At 38.0% G+C, this 23708-nt stretch overlaps 1 protein-coding gene across 2 annotated transcripts in view; it reads right to left on the bottom strand.

Annotated features, from left to right (window-relative positions):
* The window catches only part of kcnd2 (potassium voltage-gated channel, Shal-related subfamily, member 2), a 125674-nt gene that overhangs the window by 4207 nt on the left and 97759 nt on the right, over positions 1-23708 (bottom strand). The window contains exons 3-5 of one of the 2 annotated variants that reach the window (XM_084406382.1): positions 12116-12278; positions 1824-1922; positions 120-215 (exon numbers count right to left, since the gene is read on the bottom strand). In XM_084406382.1, coding sequence (XP_084262508.1) covers positions 120-215; positions 1824-1922; positions 12116-12278 — 358 coding nt within the window. The remainder of the gene's footprint in view (positions 1-119; positions 216-1823; positions 1923-12115; positions 12279-23708) is intronic. The other variant, XM_084406383.1, reaches the window with a different exon arrangement.

The raw sequence follows: 23708 nt of genomic DNA, 5'->3' as shown, positions 1-23708 counted from the left end.
TGCTTAGTGTGCCTTTTAGGAGAACTGTGCATCAAAAAGATCAAATAATGGCAACGCTGAATTGCTGAGAAAAACTTCCAGTTACTGTATGTGTAAAGGTTTCTCCATAGGTTTCTTACCGTGGTTTTCTCCAAGCAGTGCAGGAGATGGTGATGCTGGGTCTCAAAAGTGGGGTTGGTCTTACATACCAAAGCTTGGCCCGCCTGTTTTGATGCCTTTTGGAGAAACAGAAAACACTGCTTATCAACCTATCAGAGCAGAAAGAAGCTAAGAGAAGAGATTAGACCAATGACAGCAAGACCTGCATTCTCACAATGATCCGGCAACGTTGAGACAATGCTGAGGAACGTTTAACCACTTCATTGTGACAATGGTAGGTCACTGCCCGGTCCTGTTCTCTCAACATTACCACATTGACGGACAGCTCTAGGTTCAAAAACAGTGGACAACAGGTACAAGAGTATTCTGTGTCTGTAAATGTCTATTGAATTTGTGTATAGATACTAATCATTTGAAAAAATAAGCAGTATTTGGAAAAGTTTGTCTAAATGAGTGTCTGCTGTATTTGAACCATGACGGCCACCGCACCCAAATTCAGTACAGCCTTAATGAATCACCATGACGCAGTGACCAGTGACTAGCAGGGGTGTGCCGATCCTGCTCCTGGTGGGCCAATGTCCTGCAGACTGTAGCTCCAACACCAATCCAATTCCCAAGGCCGCATCCGAAATCGTATTCCCTCTGAGTAGGTACTTCTTTTGCGTACTTTGCGATGTATGTTCTATATAGTATGAATTTAATCCAGGAATGTTGTCATAGTCATGTAATCTACCAGTGTCCCTTCACAAATTCTCTCCTGTGGCATTATGGGATAAAGTGTCCATTTAGATGCGCATTTCAGAATCTCGCCGGAAGTAGTAGGACATCTGGGAACTTTTGACTACCGTTTTATGAAATACCGTGAACTCGGACATTTCACATACTGTTTTTCACCTACTATATAGTAGGGACGTATGTAATTTAGGATGCAGACAAATTAGCCAGTTTAAGTGTGTTTAATTAGTATTAGAGCTAAATTGTGCAGGATAGTCGCCCTTCAGGAGCAGGACTGGACACCCCCGGACTAGGGCGCTGCTCTTCGAGAACCTGCATATGATCAGCAGGCACTCGATCAACACGCCTCATGGTCTCTGCCTCACATTAAACCCCGCCTCCCGTTTAGATGCTGGCCAATCAATGACATGCAGCTCAGACAGTTTCATTCCTCCATGTGATGAGTTCTGATGACGACATGAAGAGAGAGAGAGAGAGAGAGAGTGAGAGAGAGCGAGCAAAAACCAGTCCGGAGAGAAATTCACTCCAAAATGCATGAGTAGTAGTTGTCGAAAAAAGCAGTTAAAACAAGTAGACAAGATACAAAAAGTAATAAAGAGATAAAGTAGATGGTGAAAAGGGGTTGCAGTCAAAACAGGGGGCCCCGTTGGAACTGGAGCGGATGGGAGTGGCCCCCGCAAGGCAGAGCCGCATGCACCGCACTGCCATTGGAAAAGAGGACACACGATTATTGATGGTCTCATGACCAGCCACCAGTAAGAGGTGCCGGCGTACCCGGTCTAGGCGTTAGAAAGAGCGAAAGAGAGTGAGAAAGCTAGAAAGTTAGAGGAACACCACTGAAGCGTTGATGGGGACAGCCCTGCTGGACCCCGGCCCCCTGGCGGAGAGGTGAACGGCCAGGGGGGAAGAGGGGTCCACATGCACCAGCACCAGCCCGTCATGTCACGTTCCATTAAGAGAGACCCCGGCGAATTGCTTTCCACCGTTACCTCCTCCTCTGCGTCCACCAGCATTCCATTGCGTTTGTACTGCAAATAAGCGTTAGCACCACCGCTCTTCGCTGCATGAATTCTAGCAAGCCTGGTTTTCTGTTCAGGTGGACAAACACACGTGCGTTTAGCCTAACACGTCCTCCTCTCATGATCAATGTGGCTGTGAATGTGACTTGGAGGTTTGCATGCTCATGTCTGACATGAAGAATGGCAATGTGTCATATGTTCTCCGTTGAAAGTACTTTGATAAAAATAAAAATTGTAACAATACCAGTCTTTCTGTAATGTGGCTAGATGTACATTGCAAGGAGCGAATATTTTGACACCATATATAAAATAAATTCAATAAAAAATATATAAAAATACAGTCATATAAAAATAATAATTATATATACATTTTTAAACGTTTGGCATCAGTAAGATTCATTTTAAAGAAATGAACACTTTTATTCAGCAAGGATGCATTAAATTGATCAAAAGTGACAGTAAAGACATTTATAATGTTCCAAAAGATTTCTAATTCAAATAAATATATTGAGCTTTTCATTCATCAAAAATATTATCCACAGAAATATCAAGTATTAACTGGTCAATAATATTAAGAAATGTTTCTTGAGCACAAAATCAGCAGAACATCTGCTGAAAATTCTGCTTTGCCAACACAGGAATACATTCCATTTTTAAAATATATTACAATAGAAAACAGTTATTTTAAACTGAAATACTGTTAATACTGTACTTTTGATCAAATAAATTCAACCTTGGTGAGCATAAGAGACACCTTTCAAAAACATAAAAAATCTTACCGTCCCCAAACATTTCAACAGTAGTGTGTGTGTGTGTATAGATACAGTGCTATGCATAAGTTTAGACCAGAGGTGGAAAGAGTACTGAAAATTTGTACTCAAGTACAAGTACCGTTACATTGCTGAAATAATACTCAATTACAAGTAAAAGTACTGGTGTCAAAAAAGTAATTAAGTAAAAGTACAAATTACTCTTCTCAAAAACTACTCAGAGTACTAGTTACTAATTACTTTTTAGCTGGCGATAGTTAATGCATTACCAATAAAAATATACAACCAAATCATAGATTTATGTAGAAAATAGCTACTTTTAACACATTTTTACCTTATTGTCGAAGGACATTAATTAGTGGATACTGGAATTTTTTAACTTCAATATGACACCTTGAAATATGTCAATATTCAGTAGGCCTAGCCTATAATTTTTAATACCATCGGGAAAACTACTACATACTAAATATTTTAATATCTACATTTTTGTCCATCCATTTTGTCAAGGCAATCATTATTTTCAAGCATCGAAAAGCACAACACTCATTGTAACAGTAATCTATTTGAATGGAAAAGTTTAATTCAAGTCTTCTGAAGAGACACGTCCACTTTATAAGGTGAGATTTTAATTTAGGCTTTTGTTTACATATTTAAACATTGATCAATAACCATTACAATAATCTAATATTTACTCACTCAGTGTATTTGTCTTTACAATAGGGTAATGTGAACTGTTGCAATAGCTCACACACAGCACAAGGAAGCTTGATTTCAATTCAAACTGAATTTAATTTGCAAAAAGACTAGATTTTTCATAACTTTTGACAGCGTTTAATTCAAGAGCATGGAGAGATTGGAGCTGGACGTCATTTGAGTCTGCAGTGAGAACCACTTGGAGAGATTCGCGATTACATATGATATGACACACAGTCCGAGAGCGCACACTCAATATCCGAGTCCAGTTCATTCGTAGCCTACATTTGAGAGCTCGCGTCCAGTTTTCTGCGATTACATGAATGTGCCCTCGCGTTATAATATTGTTCGTGACATTTGCCATTAAAATATGCCATAGAAACTTGCAGGTATTAATAAAATTATGCGTAATAGGCCTACCTGCAATCCCGCGCTGAGGGGAGGCGGCTGTGTCAAACTCGCTGTCGTTGAGATGAGAGAATGAGAACGCGCAGCTGGTATCGTATTGGTGTATAGGCCAAAATGAGTATTGACAGATATTTCAGTATTGATATGTATCAAAATATAGATATTTTGACAGTACTACTATGTAGTTTGTTGTTCCAAACTTTCAGTCCAGCCATTAATCACTCCTATAGGAGCTCCTCGCCTCCTTCATGATCAGCTCTTCAAAACCTGCTGCGACTGCGGCGGCTTTCATTCAGTCCAAATATCAGGGGTTTTATTGGTCCGTTTACGATCGAATATTTTTATTGGCTACCGAAATGCCATTCAAAGATTTGAATATCAATTCAAATTGTACTCAGTAACGAAATGTGATTTTACAAGTAGCGAAGTAGATTACTTATCTTAATATGTACTTGAGTACAAGTAAAATTACAGATTTAAAAATATACTCAAAAAAGTACAAGTACCCAAAAAAACGACTTAATTACAGTAACGTGAGTAGTTGTAATTCGTTACTTCCACCTCTGGTTTAGACACCCATGCTAAAGTTGACTAAAAAGAGGAATAAAAAATCATCTTTTGGAAATTGAACTTAATGCCTTAATTAATTTTTTGGGAAAAATCCAACCTTTAAGGACACCAATTTTCTTTGTGAATGAATAATGTATCGTAAATAAATAAATGTTCTTCCTTAAAATACAGGGTGCATAAGTTTGGACACCCCTATGTTAAATTCCCATAGAGGCAGGCAGATTTTTATTTTTAAGTATTTAAAAAAAATTTTTTTTTAGGATACTATGCATCCTGATAAAGTTCCCTTGGCCTTTGGAATTAAAATAGCCCCACATCATCACATAGCCTTCACCATACCTAGAGATTGGCATGGGGTACTTTCCATAAGATCATCTCTCAATGCAAATCAAAGTAGCTATTAGGCTAACTGAAATAAAACCATGCCAATCTCTAGGTATGGTGAAGGCTATGTAATGATGTGGGGCTATTTTAATTCCAAAGGCCAAGGGAACTTTATCAGGATGCATAGTATCCTGGATCCATGAAGTAACTAGTTACAACGCGGACTGTTGAGCAGACGCGTCTCAAGCCTATTAGTGATCCAACGCTGGATACTCCTATAGGTTACTCCCGTGGATCACGGCTGAACGCGTCTTCTCAACACTCACTTACAAACATTTTTCGCCTATCGTGCGTCTACTCTACACCCGTACCACTAAAAAGACGGATTATATCTAAAACTTCAGTCATAAATTAGTATTAATATTGATAGCATCACTGGTAGCTTCGTTGCTAACTTACTGTCCATCTGTTAAAATGGCGAATATATCAGATGAAAGTAGTCTACCTTTTGGTGCAGGTGAGGACACATTTGAGCTGCACGCACTGCAGTCTGAGCTGGAAGCTGTTGAGAAACAGATCCACGACCTTTTATTGAGACAAGCCGAGCTGATAGACCGGCGGTTAGCTCTTGAAACATCACGCGCCGATGCACACAAATCAGAGATTAACGTTACTAACCCGCTGACTCCGACTTCGTCTACTCCGTGCGTTTCTCAACATAGGTCCCGAGCGCCGAGGTCGCGATCAGCCATGGTCTCGTTCACTCCGGCTCCAACACGCCACCACGAAGCCTGGGTGGTTCCGCAGCGGAAGACGCGAGTCAGGTCTAGACCAAGACTCTCTCCGACCCTCCCGGTTTTCGAGTTATCCACACAAAACCGCTTCTCCCCTCTTCGCGAAACAGAACGCGATGCTGTGATCATCGGCGATTCCATCATTCGGCACGTACGCGCAACGTTAGGTAAAAGTAAGGTGCACAGTCACTGCTTTCCTGGTGCTCGTGTTTCTGAAATCGCTACTCACGTTCCCGAGATTCTGAACGGTGACGAGCGCGTCGGAACTGTTGTCCTCCACGCGGGAGTGAACGACATCAGGATGCGCCAGACAGAGATTCTGAAGAAAGACTTCAGGAATCTGATCGATACGGTACGCAGCACATCGCCTGAAACAACGATCATAGTGTCAGGACCGCTTCCCACGTACCGACTAGGACATGAAAAGTTTAGCAGATTATTTGCGCTAAATGAATGGTTAATGTCATGGTGCAATGAGCAGAAACTGCTCTTTGTAAATAATTGGAATCTGTTTTGGGAGCGTCCTAGGCTTTTCCGTGCCGATGGCTTACACCCAAGCAGATTCGGAGCAGATCTTCTGTCGGATAACATCTCCAAAATGTTAAATACCTTTTGACTAGTAACCAAAAGTCCAAATCATAGTCTCTGCTGCACCAATTTAACTGATATAAATACTAGTGTAGAATATTGCATAGAAACCGTGTCTATTCCTCGTTTAGTGAGATCAAATAATATATCTACTGCAGGATCTAGGAAAAATCTAATTGTTATTAAAACAGAAAATGTTGCTATTAGTAAACAAAAACAATTTCTAAAGCTAGGTCTTCTAAACATTAGATCACTCACACCTAAGGCAGTTATTGTAAATGAAATAGTCACAGATAATAGCTTCGATGTACTTTGCCTAACTGAAACCTGGCTTAAACCAAATGATTATTTCGGTCTAAATGAGTCTGCTCCTCCTGGATACTCCTATAAGCATGAGCCCCGTCTAATTGGTCGTGGCGGTGGTGTTGCGACAATTTATAGAGATATTCTCAATGTTACTCAGAAAGCGGGTTATAAGTTTATTTCGTTTGAAGTACTTGTACTAAATGTTACGCTCTTAGATGTTAGAAAAACATCCCTATTATCTCTAGCCTTGGCTACCGTATATAGACCGCCTGGGCCTTACGCTGATTTCCTAAAAGAGTTTGCAGATTTTCTCTCAGACCTATTAGTCAATGTCGATAAAGCATTAATTGTTGGAGATTTTAACATACACGTAGATAATCCAAATGATGCGTTAGGGGCTGCGTTTACAGATTTATTAAATTCATTTGGGGTCAAGCAAAACGTCACCGGACCAACTCATCGTCTTAATCATACACTCGATTTAATTATATCACATGGAACCGATCCAACCGATATAGATATTATACCGCAAAGTGATGAAGTCACTGACCATTACATGGTAACTTGCATATTACGTACTGCTGTAATATGTCATGCAGCGCCGCGTTATCAACCAGGCAGAACAATCCTTCCATCCACCATAGATAATTTCTCAAATTGCTTATCCGATCTGTCTCAGCTGCTGCCTGAACCCAAACAAACAGATGAACTAGAAGAACTAACTAGCACTATGAGCACTATTCTCTCTAGAACATTGGATGTTGTTGCACCTATTAGATTAAAAAAGGTCAGAGAGAAAATTAAAGCACCGTGGTACAACAATACCACGCATGTTCTAAAGAGAGAAACCCGTATTTTAGAGCGTAAATGGAAACAAACTAATTTAGAGGTCTTTAGAATCGCGTGGAAAGACAGTATGTCACGTTATAAAAAGGCCCTAAAAGCAGCCAGGGCTGAGCACCTCCGCAAACTAATAGAAAATAACCAAAATAATCCAAGGTTTTTATTTAACACCGTGGCTAGACTAACAAATAAACAGACATCACCCGAACAAAATATCCCATTACAGTTTAGTAGTAATGATTTTATGAAGTTCTTCACTGAGAAAATAGAAAACATCAGAACCACAATTGTAAACGTTCAATCTTCAGTTGCGCCTTATAATTCAGCCTTAATTATCACCCCGCAAGAACAATTACAGTGCTTTACAACTATAGAACAAATAGAGTTAAATAAACTTATCACTTCCTCTAAAACAACAACATGTTTATTAGATCCGATACCAACTAAACTACTGAAAGAAGTGTTACCTGTAGTGGAAGAGCCTCTCCTTAATATTATTAACTCGTCTTTATCTTTAGGTCATGTTCCAAGAACATTTAAACTGGCAGTTATAAAACCTCTCATTAAGAAACCACAATTAGATCATAATAACCTAGCAAATTATAGACCCATTTCAAATCTTCCATTTATGTCTAAAATATTAGAAAAAGTGGTGTCCGCTCAATTGTGTTCTTTCTTGCAAGAAAATGATATCTATGAGAAGTTTCAGTCTGGTTTCAGGCCGCACCATAGCACTGAAACTGCGCTCGTTAAAATCACAAATGATTTACTTTTAGCTTCTGACCAAGGCTGTATCTCAATACTAGTTTTACTTGATCTTAGTGCTGCGTTCGATACTATAGATCACACAATACTCTTAGATCGACTACAAAATTATACTGGTGTTCAAGGACAAGCATTAAGCTGGTTTAGATCATACTTATCTGACCGCTACCATTTTGTCTATTTAAATGGAGAAAAATCGATCATAACTCCAGTAAACTATGGAGTGCCGCAGGGATCTGTGTTAGGCCCTCTATTATTCTCAGTATATATGATGCCACTTGGAAATATTATAAGGAAACATGGAATTAGTTTCCATTGTTATGCTGATGACACTCAAATATATATTTCATCACGGCCAGATGAAAACGATAAATTATCCAAATTGACAGAGTGTGTTAAAGATATAAAAGATTGGATGACGCGTAATTTTCTTTTATTAAATCCAGACAAAACAGAGGTACTACTTATCGGTTCAAAAAACCGCCCACAAAACCTCTCGCAATACAACTTTAATATAGTAGGATGTCCTGTTACTTTATCCTCTACAGTAAAAGACCTGGGTGTTATACTCGATTGCAACCTGTCTTTCAAAAATCATATTTCATATGTTACAAAAACCGCCTTTTTCCACCTTAGAAACATTGCTAAGCTACGTAATATGCTATCAGTTTCTGATGCAGAAAAGTTAGTTCATGCATTCATGACCTCGAGACTAGATTACTGTAATGCTTTATTAGCCGGTTGTCCTGCATCCTCAATTAACAAGCTACAGTTAGTCCAAAATGCCGCCGCTAGAGTTCTTACTAGATCAAGAAAATATGATCATATAACACCGATTTTATCATCACTGCATTGGTTACCTATAAAGTTCCGTATTAATTACAAGGTATTGCTACTGACTTATAAAGCCCTAAACGGCTTAGCTCCAGTCTATTTAACGGATCTTCTATCGCCCTATAATCCATCGCGCTCTTTAAGATCACTAAATTCAAGGCTTTTGGTCATACCTAGGATATCCAGAACCACCAAAGGAGGGAGAGCATTTTCACATTTAGCTCCAAAACTCTGGAATAGCCTTCCTGATACTGTTCGTTGCTCAGACTCGCTCTCCCAGTTTAAAACTAGATTAAAGTCGCATCTCTTCAGCCAGGCATTCATATAATATTTTTAATCTTACAGTCCAAATTACAATCCGGCCTCTAGTTAATAAACGCCAGAGGAGAACTGGCCCCCGACTGAGCCTGGGTTCTCCCAAGGTTTTTTTTTCTCCATTGGGTCACCTGATGGAGTTTTAGGACACTATTAGGTCACTTGATGGAGTTTTTCGGTTCCTTGCCACTGTTGCCTTTGGCTTGCTCAGTTGGGGATATTCTGGATATCTAATTTGATCTAATTTGATTTTATCAATAAATTCCACTAGAAACAAACCTTGTTGTATCATTTTAATTTAATACTGTGAAGCTGCTTTGATACAATCTGTATTGTGAAAAGCGCTATACAAATATACTTGACTTGACTTGACTTGACTTAACTGGCCTTTAAAAATAAAAATCTGCCTGCCTCTATGGGAATTTAACATAGGGGTGTCCAGACTTATGCACCCTGTATTTTAAGGAAGAACATTTATTTATTTACGATACATTATTCATTCACAAAGAAAATTGGTGTCCTTAAAGGTTGGATTTTTCCCAAAAAATTAATTAAGGCATTAAGTTCAATTTCCAAAAGATGATTTTTTATTCCTCTTTTTAGTCAACTTTAGCATGGGTGTCTAAACTTATGCATAGCACTGTAGATAGATAGATAGATAGATAGATAGATAGATAGATAGATAGATAGATAGATAGATAGATAGATAGATAGATAGATAGAGAATAATTAATAAATTAGTCAAATTACTTATTTTTTGAATTTTAGTCTTTTCAGGCTTTTTTTCTTTATATCTCCAGATAGATTACCAGAACAAAAACCTGCAATTTGTGTCAAAATATCGGACATCTATAAATATTTTATTCATTAAAGTATTAACATCTTAAAAATAGAGTTTATTTTTGTTTGAGTTACAGTATTGTAAAATTATAAGGGTATTGGTATATCAACTACTGAAATGTTGGTATTGTTACAAACTTGACTTCCTGTCTCATTTTCCCCTCTTCTATTCTCGTTCTCAGTTCCCAGTTAACTGGATAAACAGACTGTTGTTCTTGGGTGGACTGCTTGTACTGTTTATCCATGCGCGGAGGGGCAGTGGGATATCTGAACTACTTGTGGCTGGAGAAGAACAGCTAAATTAAGAGTAGACACTCATCTAATGAGACATGATGTGATATCACTACGTCTGTATTCTGATCACCCCCAAAGGAGAACAGGCTAGAACACAGCATCTGTTCCTTGACTGGTCGCATTGGCCAAGTACACACTGCAGTTAAATACAGTGGTGACTCCTCTTGTACACAGAGTTCTGTCATTTAGAAGTTTGATGGTGACCAAATAATTGTGCGAGGTACGTACAAAACCACTTTAAATGGCATGAACAAAAGAATCTGGTTTACTAAATGCTGACAGATGTTGCTAATGAAAAGGTTTAAACCACTATGTCAATCATAGCATGTTCAGAAGTGACTCCTGCTTTCCGTACGCACATGAAATGATGATTTACGGTAGGAATAATCACAAAAACTAATGACAGATCACAAGGCTCGTGCCATAATAAATTCAAACGTCTGGCTAATGCATCGACGACTATAAATGTAGTGCGTGTGCGCGGACAGCTTCGCGTTGATTATAATGGCAGTCGCTGTGCAGCCGGGCTGTAAAACTTGCATTTAAATTTAATTACAAAAGTAATCAGATTAATTGAGGTTTGGGAATTAATTGAAACGTAGTTACATTGAATTTACTCAAATAAGTACTGAGTAATATTAATTAACTACATATAGTACTTACTATAGAGTCACGGTTAGGGTTTTGGTTTAGGGTTAGTTACTTGTAATAATGCATAATTTACTGTTACTACTATAGTAAGTACACTATGTCACCTTAAAATAAAGTGTAAAGTTTGAGATAACAGCAAACCCAAAATTATTTTCTCCACTGGTTCGAGGCATAAGGAAATTTAAGTATTTAGGAGATTAACTTATGGAAGTTATAAAGTATGGAAGCTTGTTTCTGCCATGGAATAAATTCATGAATAAAAAATTCAACTGTATAATTCACAATTGCGAGTTCATACTGTATATCACAATTCTGAGAAAAGGTCAGAATTGAGAGATATAAACTCGCAATTCTGACTTTTTTCTCGCAATTGCGAGTTCTTTTATCTCACAATTCTGACATTTTTTTAAAAAAGAATTGCGAGTTTAAGTATATATCGCAATTCAGACTTTATAACTCACAGTTGTGAGTTTATATCGTACAATTCAGAGAAAAAAATGTCAGAATTGAAAGATATAAACTCGCAGTTCTGACTGTATTTCTAGCAGTTTTGAGTTTATAACCTGCAATTTTGAGCTTTTTCCATCACAGAATAAAATAAAAAAGGTAATTGCGACTTTGTCACAATTCTGACTTTTCCCCTCGCAATTGAGTGTTTATATCTCACAATTCTACGTTTATATCACGCAGAACTGCAAAAAAAAAAATCTGAATTCTGAGATATGAAATCAGAATTGTAAGAAAAAAAGTTTAAATTGTGGGATAAAATGACTTTTTAAATATTTAACTCAACGGTGAATACAAGCTTCCATACGCTTGTGCTTTTAAACTTTGCAGTGTGTATGTGGCCGTTCTCTCTTTTGTTCTATTCTCTCATCATTTCTTTATATCTGCAATTCTCAAAGTTTCTCTCTGCTTGTCTGTCTTGTTTCTGTGTGTTTGTGTTTCTGTCTGCTGTGTTGAAGTACGGGATGAGATCTGGCCATGCACTAGAAATGATGGTTCCACAGAGACCTGCAGTTAACATACCACAGAGACACACACACCACTCAGCGTGCAGACATCTGGGTCACAAGCACGTTGTGCCAAGTTGTATTAAATACTATCCCAGTGTCATTTGTGTGCTTGTGTGTTCATGGTCCTGTCAGGGACTAATCTCTTTGCCACAGCCAGACCAGCTTGTATTTCAAGAGAACATCTACATTTGAGCACAGCTCCGTTTAGCGCTGTGAGGTCAGAGGTCGTGGACCGTGCTGGTGTAGGGTACCTTTTGGGCGCGCCGCTTCTCTGCACGTTGGCTCTGATGGTAGATCCGACTGAAATTGGACACAATGACAGGAACGGGAAGAGCGATCACCAACACGCCACTCAAAGAACAAATAGAGCCAAAGATCTTCCCCATGATGGTCTTAGGAACCATGTCTCCATATCTGTAACACAGAAAAGGAGAGAGTCACAACATAGATATGGGTCAGTGGCAACAGTTCAGTGAAAAAATATGATGATAAAAAGCAGAAAAAAAATCTAGTTTAAAGAAATTCAAAATACAAAAATAAGATGCATATTTTATCTCTCTGTCTAAATGTCAAGGAGTGTAACCATCAGGTAAATAGTACTAATATATTTTCTTTACACTAGCCTTGAGTGTACACAATGTTTTTATTTAAAGTTATTTCAATTATATAAATATAAATATATATACACAATTATATACATATACACATAGACAGACACATAGACACCTACACATTTTTTTTTTTAAACTTACTTTTACTTATCCAAGTGAATTTTAATAAAAAATTGTAGGTGTATTCAAGTCATGTTTTTCTGAATAGCTTCCTAGTTCCAGGCAAAACATTAGCCGCTTTAGATAAAAGCATAAGCTAAATGAATTCCATCACTTCGTTGACCCCGAAATCGCAGAAATATTTTAGACCTTCACAAGCTGGTTTTTAATTCTTGCTTCATTTCCACCAGCTCAGGTGATTTCATCTGGCAATGAAGCGGATGACAGCACTAGGGGGCACTAGAGAACCGTACAGCATGGGGCAAATTTTGTGTGAAAATCTCTTCTTTTTTTTCTTCTAGATATTTGACCGCAGGCTTTTTTCCTCATAAAGCCTTAACATCCTCAAACTTTTAACTCGATGTTAAAAAAAGACTATTTGCATGTGGTGAGAAGAGCTGCATGTGTGTGTGTGGGCTGAGTTTCATGCTATGAGATCACGTTCTCTGACCTACTTCCCAACTCTCAATTTAAAATGACATTAAAATAATAACCATTGCAGAGATCCAAAACGCTCAAATTCCACACAATGTCAGTCTAAAGTGGCATTCATGTGAACATGCTGTCTTGAGAACACACAGTAACTGGCACGATTTCATTCTTGTTCAAACAAACACACACACCCCTTCTGTTGTACCACCTCCTCTTCTTCTTTTTAAAGCAGGCCAACGCATGACAAACCAACTCCGTCACTGGCATTCAGGAGACGATCTGCCATTAGTCAACAGAATGATGGTTCATCTCACCAGAATCCAAGCTGTCATTCCAGCAGAGCCACTTTAAGATTTTGATGGTGATGTTTACTATTTGCACTTGGAAAAACCATGTACCATGGTAAATCCATAGTATTCTTTGAATGACATTTACATATATTCATTTAGCTGATACTTGTGGCTAACAAATAAGGATCATCGCCAGCAAGTAGCATGTAAATGCATAGAAATATTGCAATCATTCGGCACCATGGTAGGCCTATATGCCTTTCATCACACTTACTTTGCTATGACCACTGAAGTGATATACAGTATGTTTCAGGGGCCAAGACCTGAGGCTAGACCTCCATCTTCCATTCGTTGAAAAATCAGGATCACCCCAAAATAAATGTACTAACTCTCATTTCGTTTCAAACCTGTATGACTGTTGCATGTTCAAATGTTGCATTTGAGATCAAACTTGCAGTTACAATAAGTAATGTGGCAATTACGAGAGACAAAATTGCGAGAAAAATGAATCTTTTACAAAAAAGTCGCAATTATGAGATCCAAGAAAGTCAAAATTGTGAGATATGAGGGTACTTTGTGAGAGATAATTTCAATTGGGTAGTCACAATTCTAAAAAACAAAGTTGCATTTACGAGAAATAGTCACATTTGCATGAAAGCTGCAATTATGAGAAACGAATACAAAATTGTGACTTACATTGTTACATTGATAGATAGAGAAATAAAGTCACAATTGTGAAAGATAAAGTCTCAGTTATGAGAATTGCAATTGTGAGATATGCATATAGGTCTTTAGAAGAATAACTGCCTGACTTGTTTACATTTACATTTTTACATTTTACATTTATTCATTTAGCTGACGCTTTTATCCAAAGCGACTTACAATTGCTATATATGTCAGAGGTCGCACGCCTCTGGAGCAACTAGGGGTTAAGTGTCTTGCTCAAGGACACATTGGTGTCTCACAGTGGATTCGAACCCGGGTCTCTCACACCAAAGGCATGTGTCTTATCCATTGTGCCAATAGGTTTGTTTTTGGACCCCATTGACTTTTCATGTACAAAACAGTTTAAACAAATTCTTTAAAACATCCCTGTCACTTTAAGATGAAAATGCATGTATTGAATAAACGTCATGGCAATGCACATGTGCTTCAAGGGTCCATATAGTCTTTTTGAAATGAACAACAGAGCTTTTTCCCGGTACTCATCTCCTCTCAAAGGACATATGCTATGATTTAAAAGAATTAAAAAGATAAATAAATTAGCATTGTGAGATACTGAAAGCAGTGCATAGCATGCCGTAGCGGTGCTGAGAGGCTTCCGCGCTCTATGTGACGGATCTAATTGAATTACGGCGAAGAGAATATGAGCTCAAGGGGCCCGATGCGACAAAGCCTCCGAAGACTGAGCCATAATTACGGACGGCACAGAGTCGACTTCTCCAATTAAACGCCTGTAATTAAATATGCCAGCGAGAGAGAAAGAGAGAAAGACAAGACACGCAAAGAGTTAAGAGGCTCTCGTTTCTGCTCTGTACCGTGGCCGACGTTATCGACGACACTGACCCAGTCATTCAGAGCCCTGAAAAATATCCATATTAATGGTCGCATGAGCTATAGCGGTATTCATGACTGATCAATAGAGAGCTTTGTGATCCCCTGCACCGACAGACAATAGACTTATTATAAGGGACCAATAAAGTCCCTTGTAGGCAATTACCCTCATAATTAGATTTGTGTACATGATGAATATGTCGGCCACTAGCTGCTAATCCAAATCCGCACACTAAGCTGTTATTTGCAAAGTGTGTGTGCATCGCATTTTGATTCTCCATGGCCAGCCTGAACGTAATAAAAGATATTGACCTTGCACTGTGTCAGTCAGGTGTGTATGTATGTGTGTGTGTGTGTGTTTTGAAGCGAACTAGAGAGGACGGCAAGGACTCTAATTTGCTCTCTGCATTTGTCATTTCCTTGCTGCTCACTGTCCAATACTGTTACGTATGACAGCATCCCAATTAACCCAGCCGACCTGTACTGGCCACTCAGAAAACTGAGAAAATGATTCTAGTTTAGAACAGCACACACACTTCACTGCAGCACAAAACAAATAAAGGCAATCACAAAAACACGTATGCATACATCTTGTTTAATGATATTGGTATTCACAAGTCAGGAAGTTCATCTTCTAGAGATCTTAGAGTTTCAGTTTGTAATTCAGACTTTATCCTCCAGTTTCACAGACGAGGCTTAAAATGCATGTTTTAGCTGTTTTAATCGAAAGCAACTTGTACTGATATATCTTAAAATATGTCGGTGCCATTGTTTTGTCTCAAGATGCACACCAGTAGTGTTTCTTTCTAAGGCACGCTTATAAAAACGACTTAAATGCCCTAATTGAACTAAGGTCTAATCCTGGCTTAATCTAAGCCATGTCTGCGAAACCGGGCCTTTATCTTACAACTGTGATTTATTTCTTGTAATTGTGACTTTACCTCTCACAGTGTAACTTAATATCTCACAACTTTGATTCTCATAACTGCGACTTTATCTTAAATGTGTTTAATGTGTTAATATTTCTTGTAATTGCAAATTCATATCACATAAATGCACCAATGTCTTGTAAACAGAACTTTATTTCTTAGAATTGTGACTTTTCTCTTACATCTCTCAAAAAGTAACTTTATATCTCACAGTTGCAACTTTCTTGTGATTGCGACTCTCGTAAATACATCATTTTCGTAATAGCAACTTTAACTCACAATGGCAACTTTATATCTCACAATATGACTTTGTAGTTCACAATTTTGGCCTTTTCTCGTAATTCCAACATTATATCTAAAAAGAAAAAAACTTTGTTTCTCATGATTGTGCCTCTATATCTCTTACAATGTGACTATTTATTTCAAACTTTCTCACAATCGTTTTTAATATTTACAAATCGTTTTTACCTTTAAGGCGAGACACTACAGGTGAATAGGGTAAAAATTTTAACTAGCAGATATCACCATGAAACTTTCCCAGTTGATTACCTCCATTAAGATGTATAACAAGTTTTCTGTAATTTAATGTTTAAATATGCAAATTAAGCCATATCTAATTAAATATGCGCTAATTTGCATATCTTTTAAAAAACGAGTATTGGATAAAGCCAGGTTAAAAATACATTTTTCATTGTGTTCACATATTAGATGGGAAAAAAATTACAGCGGGATTTATGGATATCTACTTTTGTTATCCTGTAAATCAGAATATACTGTCAGTAGCCTTAAAAAAATTATTTTCGCCATGTTTTGTGGAATAAAATGTTAGATAAATCAGGCTAGGAATAATATATTTACAAATCCCTCTGTAAATGTCTTCATAATATAACTAGGTACAAGACTGGAAAGTTTGGTGTATATAGGTGCTACTGAAGTGGAGATTTCGGACTTGGAGTATGAGAGAAAAGTCATTTTGAGAAAACGGGCTTTAAAGATTTATCATCAGCCAATGAGATCGCGCATTCAGCCCTTTTACTTTCACGATTGGTTGCTGATAAAAAGGAAATTACCATATTTGGATCCGACAGCATTGTACAGGAGAGAGAGAGCTTTCCAGCGTTGCATGTGATGACAGGCTGACGGCAGAGATCGCGGAGCAGCATGTTGATTAAGAACGCCAACTTTTGCTGAATTTATGAGAAATCTACAGACGCAAACAGACAAAGTGTTGTAAAATAAAGACCTAAATGTGTATTTCGGACTTTTTTTCACCACAAGTCTGAAAGAAGACTCAGAAATCTCAAAATTGACCAGTAAAAATTGGCCGTGTCTCGCCTTAAGGATATTCCCAAAGCAAGGTTTAGTCCAATTTCTGAGGACAGTTTTGTCCTCAAACTATAACTAATTAAACTGACACTGCTTCTGCAAGAAACTTTGAGAGCACCTTGATGGACACAGAGCAATTACGATCCAATCAGCCGGCAGAGAAAACAAGCCATCAAAGACAGCCACAATCTCAAAAGCTGTAAGAGCACATAAACCCAAACACAGTCCTGCAGATTACAGGGGGAGGATGAAATCCAATGAGAGAGACAGAAAGCCTCCTGACATGACTAAAAAAGCATTAAAACCCGCTATTATTCCCACACTTTATGAGTCCATATCTTCGCTCTTCGGCGTTATGTGAAATGAGAGAAGGGTGGATGGACATAAAGAGACAGTGAGATTAAAAAACGCAGAGCTCACTGACTTAATAACTCTTGCTTCATGAAGCTCTGGACTGATTGGAGATGAAATATGCTTATCAAGTCTAACGAATTCAGCACTCATTAGAATATTAAGAGCCTGAGTTAATGACTAGAGCGTTCCATTTAACTAAGCCCGTCTGGGCTTCGAACTCTTATTCACAGTCGCACGTGAGGGAAATGTCACTCTCCGTGTTTTATTGTCCTGTAATGTGCATACTTGTATGTGACTGTTTTTAAAGCACAGAATAATCGTATTCACACAGTATTCGCAAACTTTATGCAAATATAATTTGTAAGAGTGCTGAAAGTAATCTAAACTAAACAAACCGCAAACGTTCACAGCATTTGTAACGACGTTGTTTATTTTGGCCCTCTTTGTCTGCTATGAGAAAACCGCTTCGCTTGAAAATAATAGCATGCGCTGTCCATGAACAGTTCACTGTCATGATGCTAAGGAGCAGTGCAAGGTAGATTACTTACAAACTTTAGATTGTTACTGATTCCAAATTACATGACAAAAAAAAAATGTAGTTAGTAACGCAATCCATTACATTACACATGGTAATATAATCGGACTACTTTTTTGATCACTTTTAGATTACTTTTGAGCTAATTCGTTTATCACATTGATTTGAATAGGACAATCTTGTACCAAGATTCAACTCATTTTTAAAGTCAGTGTAATGTAGTTTAAGTTGAAATGACTTAAAAATCCAAGTTAATTGTACGTAATTTAAGGCAGCAATTTTTTTGATATTCTAATCAAGGGGAATTATCGACCACCAGGCGAAAATCATTAGTGTGATCATTTGGAAAATTAACAGCACAGCCATGTTATTGGAGGAATCATTCATGCCAGTATCACAAACATTAGGTAACACATTATGCCTGTAAATGTTACACTTAGGGCAAGTTTGTGGAAAAGTATAAGCATTAAGTAGTTTGACTTGCTGTCAGTAAATAAAGACCTTGAAAATAAGCACTAATAGACCTAATTACATGAGATTACATTTTTGGTGGACAGATGCTGAGATCTGTCCCACCTTAGTTCAACTCAAGAAGGACCAACACTGTTCCGCAACTCATCTAAGCGAAGGAAGCAAAACAAGCAGGATGTGTGTGTCATGCAAAAGCAGCACTACTGAACTCTGATCGTCCTCTGCTACGGCTGGGCACAGCACTGTAGGTGAAATCTCACAACTGACGGTTTCATGAAAGGCTTTTGTGAATGCTTTATGGCGAGGCAGTTGGAAGCTTCACATGAGACTCCCTCCCTCCCTCATCAATAATTCTGTCTATGCTTTCCTTATCCCTCCCATGAATGCTCAACAATCTGTTTTATCCCATCTTACCTTCCTACATCTTTTCACTCTCTCTGCCTCCATCCCATTTGTGGACAGACACTCATTCAGACTCATATCAGAGATGTCCCCTGTTTGAGCATGAATAGAGGTGAGACAGGCACATAGAGTTTATCGCCCTTAGCACAAGCACAAAGTGAAAGATGATCTCATGGCTTTCAAACGCAACTTCTCGTTGATGCATAAAGGTGAGGGAGAGGGAGAGAGAGAGAAGATAAGGGTCTTTTATCTTTTCTTATAAACCCACAGATTGGTCTCTTGCTCCTCTTACTCACAGCAGATCAATCAGAGATAAAGCTCTGAGCTCACTTTCGCGTCCAAGAAAAAAATACTCTCCCCGCACAATGGACGTGAAGCTCAAGGTGTTCAATTTCCAGAGATCACACTTGATGATCATTATATGGACAGATCAGCCATTTTTACACAGCTGGGCGCTGTGGCTGGTGATGCCGTTTGTGTCACGGCTCGGGGAACAGCGTGTGAAACGTGATATGGAGAAGGAACAGCACGAGGTCATTGCGCGAGGATGGCAAATATGGGGAACGGGGGTAAGTTGGAATATGCTGACATCGAAATAGAGGAAGGTAAATGAGTTTTTATGGGCAAACATGATACACTCATAACCCAATCAATTAGAGCAATCTCATTTCCCTACTGCATCCAGCTTAGAGTGAATAATCGATAATGGAGAAGAGAGGTCGAGATGCTAATGTATGCTAAGAGGCTAAACAACACTAAAATCTTCTCTGCTCAAAACTCTAGGAAACGGCTTATTAGTTTTAGGACAAATGTGAGTATGCAAATGTGATTGTTAAAGGGATACTCCACTTTTTGTGGAAATAGGCTCATTTTACAACTCCCCCAGAGTTAAAGAGTTGAGTTTTACCGTTTTCGAATCCCTTCAGCTGATCTCCGGGTCTGGCGGTACCACTTTTAGCATAGCTTAGCATAGATCATTGAATCGGACAAAACCATTAGCATCTCTCTCAAAAAAATGACCAAAGAGTTTCGATATTTTTCCTATTTAAAACTTGACTCTTCTGTAGTTACATCGTGTACTAAGACCGACGGAAAATGAAAAGTTGCGATTTTCTAAGCCTATATGACTAGGAACTATACTCTCATTCCTGCGTAATAATCAAGAAACTTTGCTGCCGTACCATGAGTGCAGCAGGCGTAATGATATGACGCAGCGCCTGAAAATAGGTCTAATAGGTTAGACAAACTTAGTCCCGGTCACGTTGGAAGTTACAGAGCTGGGGACTATTTTCAGGCGCTGCATCATATCATTACGCCTGCTATACCCATGGTACGGCAGCAAAGTTTCTTGATTATTACGCAGGAATGAGAGTATAGTTCCTAGCCATATCAGCCTAGAAAATCTTAACTTTTCATTTTCCATCGGTCTTAGTACACGATGTAACTACAGAAGAGTCAAGTTTTAAATAGGAAAAATATCGAAACTCTTTGGTCATTTTTTTGAGAGAGATGCTAATGGTCTTGTCCGATTCAATGATCTATGCTAAGCTATGCTAAAAGTGGTACCGCCAGACCCAGAGATCGGCTGAATGGATTCGAAAACGGTAAAACTCAACTGTTTAACTCTGGGGGAGTTCTAAAATGAGCCTGTTTCCAAAAAAAGTGGAGTATCCCTTTAAGCAAATACATATCAAGCACATGATCCTTTTTTTAAATCATACTTGATGATTGATCTTGTGCTAGCTATGGTGCCAACAAACCTCAGTAAAAAAAGAAAGAAAAGAGTGTGCTGTTATTCGGATAACTAGCTCCAGCACCAGTTTAAACTAACTTTAAAAAACTAGCTTGAGGAGATTTTCTTCAAACGGTTGTTTCACTATGACAGTTGTTGTCCTGAAGGAGAAAAGAGATGCTAGCGTTAGCTAGAAGTTAAATTACTAGAATTGGAAGATTTTCTTCAAACTGCTGCTCCACTATGACAGTAGTTCTGAAAGAGAAAAGGGATGGTAGTGTACACTAATGTCTGCTAAGCTACGACACATTTAAACTAAATGTAACTAATTAGCGTGGCAACATTTTGTTGTAACTGTTGCTACGACACAACTGTCAACAAGTTACTGTGTACAAGACAGTATACTTGACCAGAAACAAAAAAGTGATGGTAATGTTTTGCTAGGTAGCTACAAAACATGTTTAAAGACAAAACGGTTGGTGATGTTTATGCTAATGTTTGCTAAGCAGCTACAAAAGCAGTTTAAGCTAACTTTAACAAACTAACATGGCATTTTTTTTTTACTTTAAACTGTTGCGCACCATGACAGCAGTTGACCTGAAAGAGAAAACGGATAACAGCATTTTATAGTGCCTGTTGCAGCAATGCGCACTTGTATTGCATTAAAATTTGCGTTTTTATGCATGACAGTCCACAATGACATTACTTTACCTTAAAGACAATGGTAATGTGCATGATATCATTTGTTAGGTGCGTATAAAAGTTTGAACAAGCTTTAACTAATCAGCATGGCAAGATTACTTAATTGCATTAAATAATTGTATTTGCAACAGATTTTGAAATGCCACAATGCACAAATTGACCTTTGTTTGTGCAAGTTTTGGGCCTTCATTATAGGACATTGCTAGATTCCATTCTCAGTTCTCTTTTGCTGCGAAAAAAAAACAAACAAAAAACATAACCTATTATAATAATTGCACTATTTCCAGCAATAATTGAGGCTCTGGAAGTTTGTTTTATGTGATTTAGTTGTTTCCTAAAGAGATTTTAATGTGTTTACGTAATTATTTTCTGCTTTCGGTCCAACAGGACTTATGTCACGACTAAGTGCTAATCTGCATAATTATGATCACATAACTGCTATTATGTGTGGATGTTAATGACCCACCTGGTCGAACTGAGGGAGCCTCCCCTGCCTCTCGCATTAGACAGAGGAAAGGGGAAAAAAAAACCTTCAGCTTTTTCTCACCGTATAACTACAGTATTGTGCATATGCAACAGATGCTCCACATGGAATATACTAAAACTCAAGGACAAATCCTTCACAGATGTTGGCAGAAAGCAAATAACCCTCTTCCAGAAATTCAACTTTGTATGTTTTTTTTTTTTTTTCTCATTGGAATTGCTAATGTTGTTGAAATAGAAAGTAAAATGCTAACATATGCAGCTAAATTGATTTTGTTTAGAGCTACCAAGAGGTTAATAAATGCTAATATGCACACTACTTCAGAAACATGGAAGAACAGGATGCAAAGCAAACAAAATGGGTCTGATTAGTGTGTCAGAATACTCTGCGTGTCTCAAAGTTCAAAATAAATGGCTGGGGCTGAGATTTGGATGAGCAAATAATGCCATTGCTAGCACCAACGCTAATGATCAGAGAACATCATCTGAAGATGAGACGACATTAGTGCCACTAAGTTCCTGCAGCAGGTGCTTGTGTGGTCATGTGTGAGCAGAAGAGTACATTAACACATGTCCACCGACATGCCATAATTAATGTTCTATTCCACTACAGTTATGCTTCTGTGAAACATCACACATACACACTCAGAGGTCATCTTTTCATCTGCCTCTTGAACATGTGATTTTGTATCTATAATCCATCATATAATATATCCATATAATTTAACCTTCAGACTGTCATAACAGGGCAGCAATGGAAAGGCACATAAGAGAGCCGCTGAATGTGAGAAATGGCTTCATTTTTTCATTCCTCTATTTCCGAGGGAAGCTATTTGGGCATATGGCAAGCGAGCGAGGTCAAATCAATGAGCTGTCCCTGACATTATCACAAAGGAAAACTCTGCATCAAATGTCAAAGGCCAATGTGCAATAACACTGTGTAGGAGAAAGAAAGCAGGTATGAGGGCAGAACATGAATAGATATAACATCATTGAGGCAGTAGCAGAGGTCACAGAGTGGCGCTGATGTCAAGCGGCATTATGCTGCAATAATGTTTCGGAAATTGTCCACGGAACATTGAGGGAATGTTTAGCGCTGTGTCCGACACAGGTTCCTGCAGTGAGGGTGAAGATGCTTCAATCTGTGATAACGGACCTTCTCAAGACAGAACATCTGTAGCTGTCTGTCAACCTGACACACCAATACACACATAAACATGCACAACCGCTGTTCTTACAGTATGTGGGTTTCACAAAAACATGCTGAGAACATATGTCCAGGTTTTATTTCACCCCCACCCATCCCACCAAAATAAAAATGCATAAAGGAAGTCTATTTTTAAGACAATTAAAGGGATAGTTCAGCCAAAAATTACAATTCCGTCATCATTTTTCCACTCTCATGTCATTGCAAACCTGAATGACTTAATTTTTCCTGCAAAACACATGACATTTTGAAGAATGTTTTAGCTGTTTTTGTCCATATTATGGAATATATATATTTAGCATTTTTGCTGCCTTGGCAACTAACTGAAATAAATAGGTTTAGGTTGGAGTACTAAAATTAATAAAAACTAAATTGAAATATTTATAAAAACAAAAACACATAAAATTTAGAAAACCAACGAAATGACTGAATCTTAAACTAAAATTAAAATGACAACTGAAGAATAAAAATAAAACCGATTTCAAATATGAATTAATCCTATGATATATTAATATGAAAATAATAAAATTGTGACAAGTCCAAATTAGAGAAATAAAGTTATAATAATAGTCAAACTTAGACATAAAGTCACATTGAAGTTGCTATTATAAGAAGTGAGGTTTCAAATGAGTGAAACAGTTACAATTCAGAAATATT

Source organism: Rutilus rutilus (assembly GCF_951802725.1).
Source record: "Rutilus rutilus genome assembly, chromosome: 4".
In the NCBI taxonomy this organism is placed as follows: domain Eukaryota; kingdom Metazoa; phylum Chordata; class Actinopteri; order Cypriniformes; family Leuciscidae; genus Rutilus; species Rutilus rutilus.
This window is presented reverse-complemented; position numbering and strand designations above follow the sequence as displayed.